The sequence below is a fragment of the Atractosteus spatula genome, chromosome 13, assembly GCF_055471065.1.
Source record: "Atractosteus spatula isolate fAtrSpa1 chromosome 13, fAtrSpa1.hap1, whole genome shotgun sequence".
In the NCBI taxonomy this organism is placed as follows: Eukaryota; Metazoa; Chordata; class Actinopteri; order Semionotiformes; family Lepisosteidae; genus Atractosteus; species Atractosteus spatula.
In genome coordinates, this window is record NC_142718.1 from 16,215,532 (window position 1) to 16,226,235 (window position 10,704).

The window sequence follows — 10,704 nt, forward strand, 5'->3', positions numbered from 1 at the left end:
GAAAAGTTAAAAATAGAAATATCTTGTTTACTGTAATACCCCACCCCCAAAGTCAATACTTTTTATAAACACCATTTACGATGAAAATCTGGGGATTTTTACTTATTCTTCCCTGCAGATTTTCCCCAGCTCTGTCAAGCTGGGTGAGGAGTGTCGGTGAACCACAATCTTTTAATCTGGCTGATTCCATATTCTTTGCATTTCCTAATGATGGATCTGGCTGTGCTCCTGGGAATTTTCAACACCTTACATTGTACTCCTCCTCAGAACTGTGCCTCCTCAGAATTCTATCATGGAGTTGTACTTCATGGCAGAGTTTCTGCTTTGACATGCACTGTGAACTGATATACCTTATATAGATGGATACATTTTATTTGAAATCATGTCAACCAACTTACCACAGGTGGACAGGTGGAGCCCAGGTATATCTAACTTCCTTGCATTATAGCATGTGGGTTATATGTAATTATATGTAAAAACTTCCAGAAGTTTCATTCCACTTTAACATTATAGTGTAATTTGTGTAAATCAGTAACAAAATATTCCACATAAATTTATGTCTATTTGATTTTGCAAATTATGAAAAAATAAAAAAGGTTGATTCTTTCTGAAGACCAGGAAAACAAAATGCAACAGAAAAGAAAAAACAGGTGCTCCTTCATGTATAGTATAGGAAAACAAAAGCCCTAACACATCAGCAAAACCATTTCAATAACTGGGTCAGTTCAAGGGCACCTTGGCCTGAAGGGTATTCTGGAAAGCATTGGTCACAAAGTGGGATATAACCCGAGCAGGACACCAGACAGGTCACAGACAGACATAAACATACACATACTCACACCATTTTATACAGAAGCCTATTAACCCACCAGTATGTCTTTGGACTGTGGGAGGAACCCAGAGCACCCAGAGGAAACCCATGCAAACATACAATACCATGCAAAATCCACTTAGATAGCACTCTAGGTATTGAACCCAGGGCCTTGGCGCTGCAAGAGAAGCAATGCTAAGCACTGTTCCACTGTGCCACCCAAATCCTGTGGGTGGCTTTGAGAGACGTCATCTTGGCATTTCACGCTTCTTCTATGTTCCCACAGTTCTCTAAAAAATCAACATGGCTTTTTTTCCAGAGAGGCCTTTAGTACTGCTCACACTATACCTTTATTGTTCTTTGAGACTCCCCGCCTCAATTATCATTTAGGTTTAATGTCTCTGTGATAGTCTAACTGAGAATATCTTTAAACGTGAATTCCAGTTATGAGTTTCTCTGCTCTGTGTGAGTATCTGGGGGAATAACATCTGAAATGTTTCCATTTAGTGCACTCCTGAAGCAGTTGATTCTTCTTATTTGTAGTCTTGCTGTAGGCCCAATCAATGGCCTGGGAATTCCTCCACTCGGTTGACCCTACTTGGTTTGTTTTTCCCTTCTTTTCCTTTATCTTCCCATAATGGCACACTAGGACCTCTGGCATCACCATCTTCAGGTCCACACACTTAAACTTACTTGACAAAATCATTATCTGTTTCCAAAAAACGTACTGACACTGTACTATCTTCACTGAGGAAAGATACTTTTTGCCCTCCATATCAGGCCATAATGTAGTTCTGGGACCATTTATCCACTCTGAGGATTGTCTTAGTTGTTTTCTTATCAAAGAAAATGGCAAACAGTTTCCCAGACCACAATCTATGCCCACATCTTCCACCATATGGTGATGAACTGGTGTTGGGCATGCCACAATGGGATCTGTAAAATAAGTAGTCCCAGGAAAACACACAAAATACAACTATAAGAAACAAATGAGTGCTCTTTTATGAATAATGCATGAAAACAAAATCTAAAACACAAAAAAAATAAGTCTAGCTCTTATTTTGAGCTTCAAAACACCAGTTTCTCTCTTTTGAACTGCATATTTATTTAAAAAGGATGAGAAAGTTCTTAGATTACAGCTTCAGTTTAAAAAAAATACATAGCTATAAAGTATTATGACGTGCTAGTTAAATCTTTTTTTTTTATAAGAAAATGCAATTGTTTTGTCTTGTGGTAACATTAAGATATTGAAAATGTTTTACCAATTTTACCATGCCAAATATCCACCCCACCTCCTGGACAGATTGAGAAGGGAAATTACAGGTCTTGCTATCCTCACATTCAAGAATTATATACATTAACTATCCAGAGAATGTTATTAATGTTAAAATTTCATGTACACATTTGCATGATTGACCATAAAAATAAGGCAGAATGAAACCGGTTCAGTTCTCCTGCACCACTGTAGGGGGTTGAATGAGGTCATGATCCCCCCTAAAAGGCGCTATATCTTGGGAGTGAAAGCAGCTCAGAGGCTACTTTCAATGGCACAAACCAACACTAACAGAGCATTAATGAATGAGACTGGATTGGTTCTCCTTAGCCATTGTAGGGAGGCTGAGTGATATCACAACCCAAAAAAGAAAGCAGTATATCTTAGGAATGAAAGTAACGATGTACAAATGACACAAACCAGAACTAATAGACCGATTTTGAATGAGACAGGTTTGGTTCTCCTGTGCAGTTGTGGGGGGGGCAAATGATGTCACACTCCGGAAAAAACAAGGTGCTACACCATGGGAATGAAAGCAACACAAATACTACTTTAACCACCACAAACCAGCATAAACAGTGGCCTTCATTGTTTGTGATTATAGGGGGGCCAACTTCACAGAACTATGTAATCCAGAGATGGCTGCCATCTGGTTTTAACCTTCTGTTTCTTTGTGCCATAAAAGCTTGATTGGGTTCAGATCGGGTGACTGAAAAGGCCATAACATATGCATAACATCAATGTAATACTCATTAAACCACTGGGCAACCTTATGTACTCTGGTTGCAGGTTTTGTCATCCAAGAAGACATCACTCCCTTTGGAAATGCTGCAGAATAGTGTAAAGATGATTCCTCAGTACCATTGAGAAACAAATAGCATTGACCTTGCCTTCTAAGGGAATGAGTTATCCCAAACAATGCCAGGAAAATGTGCCTTATAGCATTACATGCAAGAAGATACAGCTCAGTTCAGTGAAGGTTTGAAAAGAGGTTTAGTCTGTTACAAAAAAGATATTTCCAGAAAACAAATGGAACACAAAAGTGCATTATTCTGTTATGCTCTCTAGCCAAACATTTACATGCAGCTTTTATACTTTAGCTCAAGTCTCTTGGGTACTATAATGTCTGTTTAGAGAAGCCTTTTGATTATATCTTTTAGTCAAGCATATATTTAGGAGTAACATTTAGGTACAACATACAGTGTTATGTCTGACAAGGCTTATCCACACAACCCGTTGCTCTAAAATGTCACATGTTTTCTGTAAATGTTCCTCACAACAGGTGTCTTTCTCTCTGCTGATGCACAGAATATAACCCCATTTAGAGTACACATAAATTAAAATCGTATAGAACCAGCAAATCTCTTCACTGTTGGAACCAAGCGATTGAGCTGTAGATTTCATTAGCAACATAAGCACTTTCCATTCATAGAGTACATGGTGATGGTTAATCAACTTCTCCAGTGCTCTGTAATCAATTACCTGTGCTCTTTGCACCATTGGACTCTCAAACAACCAAGGCACTTGGCAAGTATGACCAAATGCCACATGCCAAATACACCACAAATGACAACATCTTGTTGTTATAATAAAGGTTGTTGTCCTTCTACAAACCCAGAGGTCCAAATTAAAGTTTCATTAAATTAGATATTCTTAGGTTTAGGTTTATGTTTTTCTGTTCATGTACAGTGCCTATAAAAAGTATTCACCCCCCTTGGACTTTTTCACATTTGATTGTGTTACAGCATGGAACCATGATGTATTTAACTGAGAATTTTTGCCACTCATTAACACAAAGTACTCTATAATGTCAAAGTGAAAAAAAAATCCAGACATTTTACTAAATTAATTAAAATTAAAAAAACAGAAAATAATTTAATGCATAAGTATTCACCCCCTTGCTTTGACACACCTAAATTACCTCTGAAGTAACCAGCTCTCTTCTGCAAGTCACATAATTACTTGACTGGAGTCCACCTGCGTGCAGTTGAGGTGTTTCACATGATTTCTTAATAAATACACCTGTGTCTGGGAGCTTCCCCACTTAGTGCATTTCCAAGGAAACACTACACCATGAAGACCAAGGAACATTACAAGTAGATCTGAGACAAGGTTCTTGAAAAATACCAGTCAGGGCAGGGATATAAGAACATTTCCAAGGCACTGAATATACCTCGAAGCACAGTGAAGTCCATCATTAAAAAGGTGAGAAAACTGAGTGTATGGGCAAGAAGAGCCGGCCTACAGCAACTCTAAAGGAGTTGCAGTCCTCCATGACAGAGATGGGAGAAACTGTGCATGAGACAACAATAGCATGCACACTTAATAAATCTGGCTTGTATGGAAAGGTGGCAAGAAGAAAGCCTTTGTTAAAAAAAACTCATATCAAATCTCGGCTGGAGTTTGCCCAAAGGCATGTGAGAGACTCAACAATTTGGAGGAAGATTCTATGGTCTGATGAGACCAAAATTGAACTTTTGAGCCTCAATGCAATGTTTGGCACAAAACATTGAAGCATGGTGGTGGCAGTATCATGCTTTGGGGATGATTCTCTGTGGCAGGGACTGGAAAACTCATAAAGATAGAAAGAAAAATGGATGGAGCTAAATGCAGAAAAATCCTGGAGGAAATGTGCTGCAATCCGCAAGAGTGCTGGGACATGAAAGACGATTCATGTTCCAACAGGACAATGACCCAAAACAAACAGCAAAAGCCACACTGCAGTGGCTTAAAACCCAAAAGGTTAATGTCCTGGAGTGGCCCAGTCAAAGCCCAGACCTCAATCCAATTGGGCATACTTATGCATTCAATTATTTTCTGTTTTAATTTTTAGTTTATTTAGTAAAATGAATGGATTATTTTCCAATTTGACTTAATAGAGTACTTTGTGTTGATGAGTGGAACAAATTCTCAGTTAAATGCATTGTGGTTCCATGCTGTAACACAATAAAATGTGAAAAAGTCCAAGGGGGGTGAATACTTTTATAGGCGTTGTATAGTGCCTTGCAATAGTTATCAGGTGTTCTAAGAACAAATGCCAAATAGTTTCTCAGTATATTTTTCAAATGAACTTTTATTAAAAACTGTAATGATCAAAACCTTTTATAAGTGAAGAAAGATGAATGTTGGCAAACATTCAAAGAATATTATAAAAACTGTAATTTATTGATTGCATTTTAAGTGTTAAGCACCCTGAGGTAAGTAATTAAAATACATCTGACAACATGTCTCTAGCAACTTTACACATTGGCATGGTGTAATTTTTTATCTTTATTCCTAGCAACGTTTCCCCAGTTCTGACAAGTTTGTTGGGCATCATTGATAGACTGCAATCTTCAAGTCTCATCATAAGTTATCTAATCCAGTCATGACTTTGACTGGACCACTCAAGGACATTAATGCTGTCAAATAACTCCTCAGTTGCTTTGGGCTTGTGCTTATAGTAACTATTCTGTTGCAATGTTAATTTCCAACCCAGTTTTGATACAAGGAATTTTTCCTCTAGGGTTCGCCTATATTGTGAACCATATATTTACTCTCAATCCTGACATATTTCCCAGTCCCTGCTGATAAGAAGGATTTCCCTTAACATAATCCAGCTAATATCATGTTTGACGGTTGGGATGGTGTTGACCAGATAAGGTGCTGTATTTAGCTTGAGACAGAAGTATACACATTTTAACATTTAGATCACAAGTTTATTTTTTTGTCTCATCATAAATCATTCTGCCACATTGTGTAGCCAGCTTTGTGTAGGGAGTGATACATTTTGCTTATCAATATTGACTCCAATCACAGTCATAGACCTATTTTGCAAATCGTTATGTTGTGTTCATAGTGACATCCCTAACCAGATTCCTGCTTGTCAGGCTATTCAGTATGGAAGGGTTGATTGATTCCCGCTAGTGTCTGGGTGGTATGAAGCACATTTCACTTGTTGAAGATCAGTGACTAACTTATACCTATCTTTGAGCTACTGTATTCTTGACTTGTGTAAAAAGGTCTTTTTCTCTAGTTTGTCATATCATAATGTGGTCAGCCTAAACCTCTTCAAATTCCAAAGCAAGTAACAGGTACAGTATAACTTTATGTTTCTAACATGACCTCATGGAGGCTCTTAATAGTGAACATCCTCTATTTTTTTTTATTGCAGATGAGCTCGCCATAATCCTCATGGTAATATGAATACTCACAAAATCAGAAGATGTATAGATGTATCCTTTTGGCAAGCTCCATACTATTTCTACAATTCTGGTAAAAAAAGGACTGACCTTTTCACTAAAAACTCTAAATTCTCAGATCTTAAAGGACTGCATATATAGAAATAAATAGGTTATAAATTTAATATTCAGTTATGCTAGAACTAGAAATATTTGCTTGTGGTTGAATACAGAATTGTGATGGTAACTTTACCGTGATTTTTTTTCTGTGCTGGAAACAATGTAGGCTATCAATAAAAAAGCATCATATTATTAATAGTAATATAATAATTTAACAGTTTTTTTTCCCCAAATTAAAAAACATTATCCATTTTATATACTGCCCCCAAAAGAAATTGTGCATGTGGCAATTTGGATTTTTATAAGATGGTATGGTATAAGAGATAAGTTATGCAATAAAACGAGTAAATGTAATTACAATCCCTAATAGTGCAAATATTAATAATGAGTAAATTTACTTTTTGAATTCAAATCAAAGAATGTTAACTTGTATAATGCACTAGTAAGGCCTCATTTAGAATACCATGTACAGTTTTAGACTGTACAACCCAATGAATGTCTTCAGAATGAACCATGCAACTATCACATTAATGTACAATTCCTGGTGAATGTTATTTCTAATGTTTGCCAGCTCCCTGGTCAAGTCCAGAAGTGTCTGTGATGAGTTCATTAGGCAGCGAAGACACAACTTTGTTTCATCCCATATGTGTTATGATTGGAGATAGGAGATAAAACTGACAAATCTGTGGCTTATGCAAAAACGTTTAAATGATTTGCAGTGTGGGAGTGATCACTTTCTTTTTGTAGTACAAAACCATGACCTACGTGAAGCAATAATAAGTGCATTAAGAATCTTGTCTTTGTATTGTACTGCTGTTAAGTTTCCATTAAGTCATTTCTGAGTGGATGATGTGCCTTGACAACTACAGAACTGTAATCATGCCTGTCCCCTTCCACAACCCACGACAGAGTAGTTGGTACAGTACATGTAACACAAATTGCTTTTCTGTGTTTTTTAAGTGATTTGTAAAAGCTTATTAGGACATTTCAGCTTGAGTCACACTCAGTGCTTGACTACATACATTGTTTTATACAGATGTAGCCATTCAGAATGCGCATGAAATCCCTGTAACACGTTATTGGGGCTGTACTTTACTGCGGCATGTGATTCGCTGGCCAAAGATGATCGACAGGTGGCACTTGTGATGGTACATTAGATGTTAGTAAAATTATTGCTTAATTTAATCTTTGTACTGTGCATGTTTAAGTGCTCAATATGGAATATTAATATGGAATTTACAACTAAAGGGAAATTTTGGTCGCTGAGCATAAAAATAACTGTCTCTGAATGTCATAAATGATATTAATTTAAGAATATAAATATATTATACACACTGTATATGGCTGGTAGCGGTAGCTTAAATAAAAAGTACACAGCAATATTCCACTTTTTTCATAAATATTTTATGCATCAAAGTCTTTAACTTGGTCACTTAATGTGGTTATTTTGGAAAAGTTTCAACATGCTTGTTCTGACTATATTACGTTTATATACTTTATAAAAAGCTATAATGTTTTAACCTTCTCTATGAATGCTTGCTGTCATTTTGCAGTAAAAAACATGTATATTTTAGAATCTGCTTAATAGGGAATATAATATGGATTCGTGTAACTAAAGAAATTTATAACAATATTAATTTAAGGATCTAAATATATTTATATAGCTGGTAGTATTACCGTATTCCACATTACAGCGTGTTGGAGCATGCACCCTGCAAAGTGATGCATTCTGAATGGCTGGACCTATAGTTTTGGCATCACTGTGCACAGGACAAATGATTAATGTTTCTTATTAAATATTATTACATATGTTCCAATGAGAAAATGGGTATACATTTTACATATGTCGTTCAAGAATTTATGATGTGTAATATTTAAACTCATACAAAGTATGAATGACCAATATTACCTGAGTGATATGTTAATAAATCTGCCATGCAGTTTCATTTTTGGGGTAGTATATAACTGTATTAATACAATACAGTACAATACAACTGAACCAATCAATAAGCAAAATCTTTAGAGTATACTAAACAGGCTTTAAAATGATTTCTGACCTCCTTTAATCCTGTTGCATATTAAGTTCAAATTCAAAATGTAAAGGAAATCTGACAAATTGTCTATAACTGACCCTTCCATTTTGTGAGTGCCTCATTCATTTTGATGTGTATGATGTATTAAAAATTATTGGTTATGTTTACCTTCTTTATTGTGTCACTTGCTGAATGGATTTTACTTATTTTTTATGGTCTGTTTAGCTTTAAGCAGACATTTACATGTATTTAAACCTTTTAACAGCACTGTAGTTTTATTTTATATGGAAGACCTAGTCAGTATATAATATATATTCTAAGTAAATAAATACTGTCAACAGATAATAATGTCACTCTCTTTGAAACTGATGAAGGAAATCAGATCACAATATCAAAATGCTTCATCTTTTTGATTTTTAATATTTTTTTCCTCTTTAATTTTGTTTTATGTAAGAATGATAATGAAAGTTAGGATTCTTAATATCTATTTCAATCACGCCGTATTTTTTATGAAAATCTATTTGTACCAGCTTGTTTGATTGTAATGATTTTAAATAAAATGTTCTCTCATTGAACAGTTTGTCTTGCAGAGAATTATTTGATTAAAAGAAAAGATAATCTGTGCCTTTTCTGCTTTTGTAGTTATTGTAGCATATGGTATGTATTTATATCACCTGGGAACCATTCATTATTAATTCATTTTCTCATATTATTAATGTTTTTAGAATCACTGATAGACAAAAGATATTTGTGCTCAACCTTTCTTGTCTCCATTTTTATTAGCTACATAAATACAGTAAAACAACAAAATGATCTGAAAGAGCTTTAGTAATCATTAATACATTAACTTTAAACTAAAGGTCTACAGGATCATGTCAACTGCACACCAATAATAAAATACAAAAAAATCAAGCCCCCCCCAGGAAAGAAAAAAGAAAGTCATAACTGTTGTAACAGAAATTAAGTTCTGGATCCCGAGATGAAGTTAAACAGATTAGTTTTATTGCATGCAAGGAACACTAAAACTGAAGTCTTGTTCCCACAAGGAACAACAAAACTGAAGTATTGTTCAAAGTGCCGGTACAAAACTTCCAGTTTATATAACCCTCTTCTGACACTTCTGCCGTAGCTCAGTACAATGGTAATAGCCCTTTTCTGCTGCTTCTGACGTAGCTCATTATTATGGTAATGGGGGAGGTCACGGTGTTCGGACAGTGCACAGACTTTGGCCAAATGGTCAGGGTTATGTTTCCATCCCTGGGGGGTTTCCTAGCTGGCATCTGGAATCCTTCTCGGTTATCCCCCTTTCCTGCCATAACTCTAGCCTGTTACTTAGAAGTCCAGTCTTCATGCAGAAAGGAATCAGTTAACCCCTTCTTCACATCTTGTATCTTTCTTCATTCCCCCCTTAAAAATATACGTCAGTGCTGCCTATTTTTTTATACAAACAATGTCAGGGCAGATCTTTCCTTTCTAGGTGTACAGGCATGCATTACCATGACATGACTGACATGACTGTTGCACAGTTACAAGATGTGATTAATGTCTTTGTACAAGTGATGGTTACAATTACACATATAAACAATACTAATCCTACAAATAAATATTGTAATAAAGTTCCACCCCGGGACCCAAACGCAGACCTCAGCCATGTGGAGATCTATCATCAGGATCTTGGAATAGCAATATAGACCCAACTCTGATTATCATTTTTGGCTGATAGATATGACAACACCAGGAATGTATTGATACCATATTCCCCAGTAATGCTCGTCAGGCCTAACAAGCACACTGCATCAGACACAGAAACAGTTACAACATCATTCTTTCTTTTCACTCAGAACTCTGGTGTGGTGGCTCGGTGACAGTGCGGTGCGTGGATCCAGCGATCTCCTGTCACTCAGATGGCAGAGTCGGTAATCGGTAGCACTTGATATGGTCCCTCCCAGCAGGGTTGCAACGTCTGGCAGGGTATCTCTTCTTTACCCACACCCACTCGCCAGGTAACAGGTCATGTCTTCCCTCTACTGGAGGTCCCCAAAAGTCCAGCACCTGTTCATGAACCCTGTGCACCGCTTCAGTTAACAACCTATAATACTGTAACAGAGAATTAGTCAGCGAACTCAACAATCCATTAGCCAAACTTGGCCCTCCAGGGAGTTTCTTTGGTTGCCCGTGATGATCTCAAATGGGCTCAGTCTCACAGTTACGTTTGCTCCAGCCCACAGACTGCCCAGGACCGCAGGTAGAGCATCTACCCATGGTGTTCCTTCAGTTGATATTTCATCAGTTGGTCTTTCAGAGTTC

The 10,704-nt window shown here is 36.6% G+C and overlaps 1 protein-coding gene across 1 annotated transcript in view; it reads left to right on the forward strand.

Annotated features, from left to right (window-relative positions):
* The window catches only part of stat4 (signal transducer and activator of transcription 4), a 116,338-nt gene extending 107,364 nt beyond the window's left edge, over positions 1-8,974 (forward strand). The window contains exon 24 of the mRNA XM_088930204.1: positions 6,238-8,974. Coding sequence (XP_088786330.1) covers positions 6,238-6,252 — 15 coding nt within the window. The 3' untranslated portion in view covers positions 6,253-8,974. The remainder of the gene's footprint in view (positions 1-6,237) is intronic.
* The last annotated feature ends 1,730 nt before the right edge of the window (positions 8,975-10,704 follow it).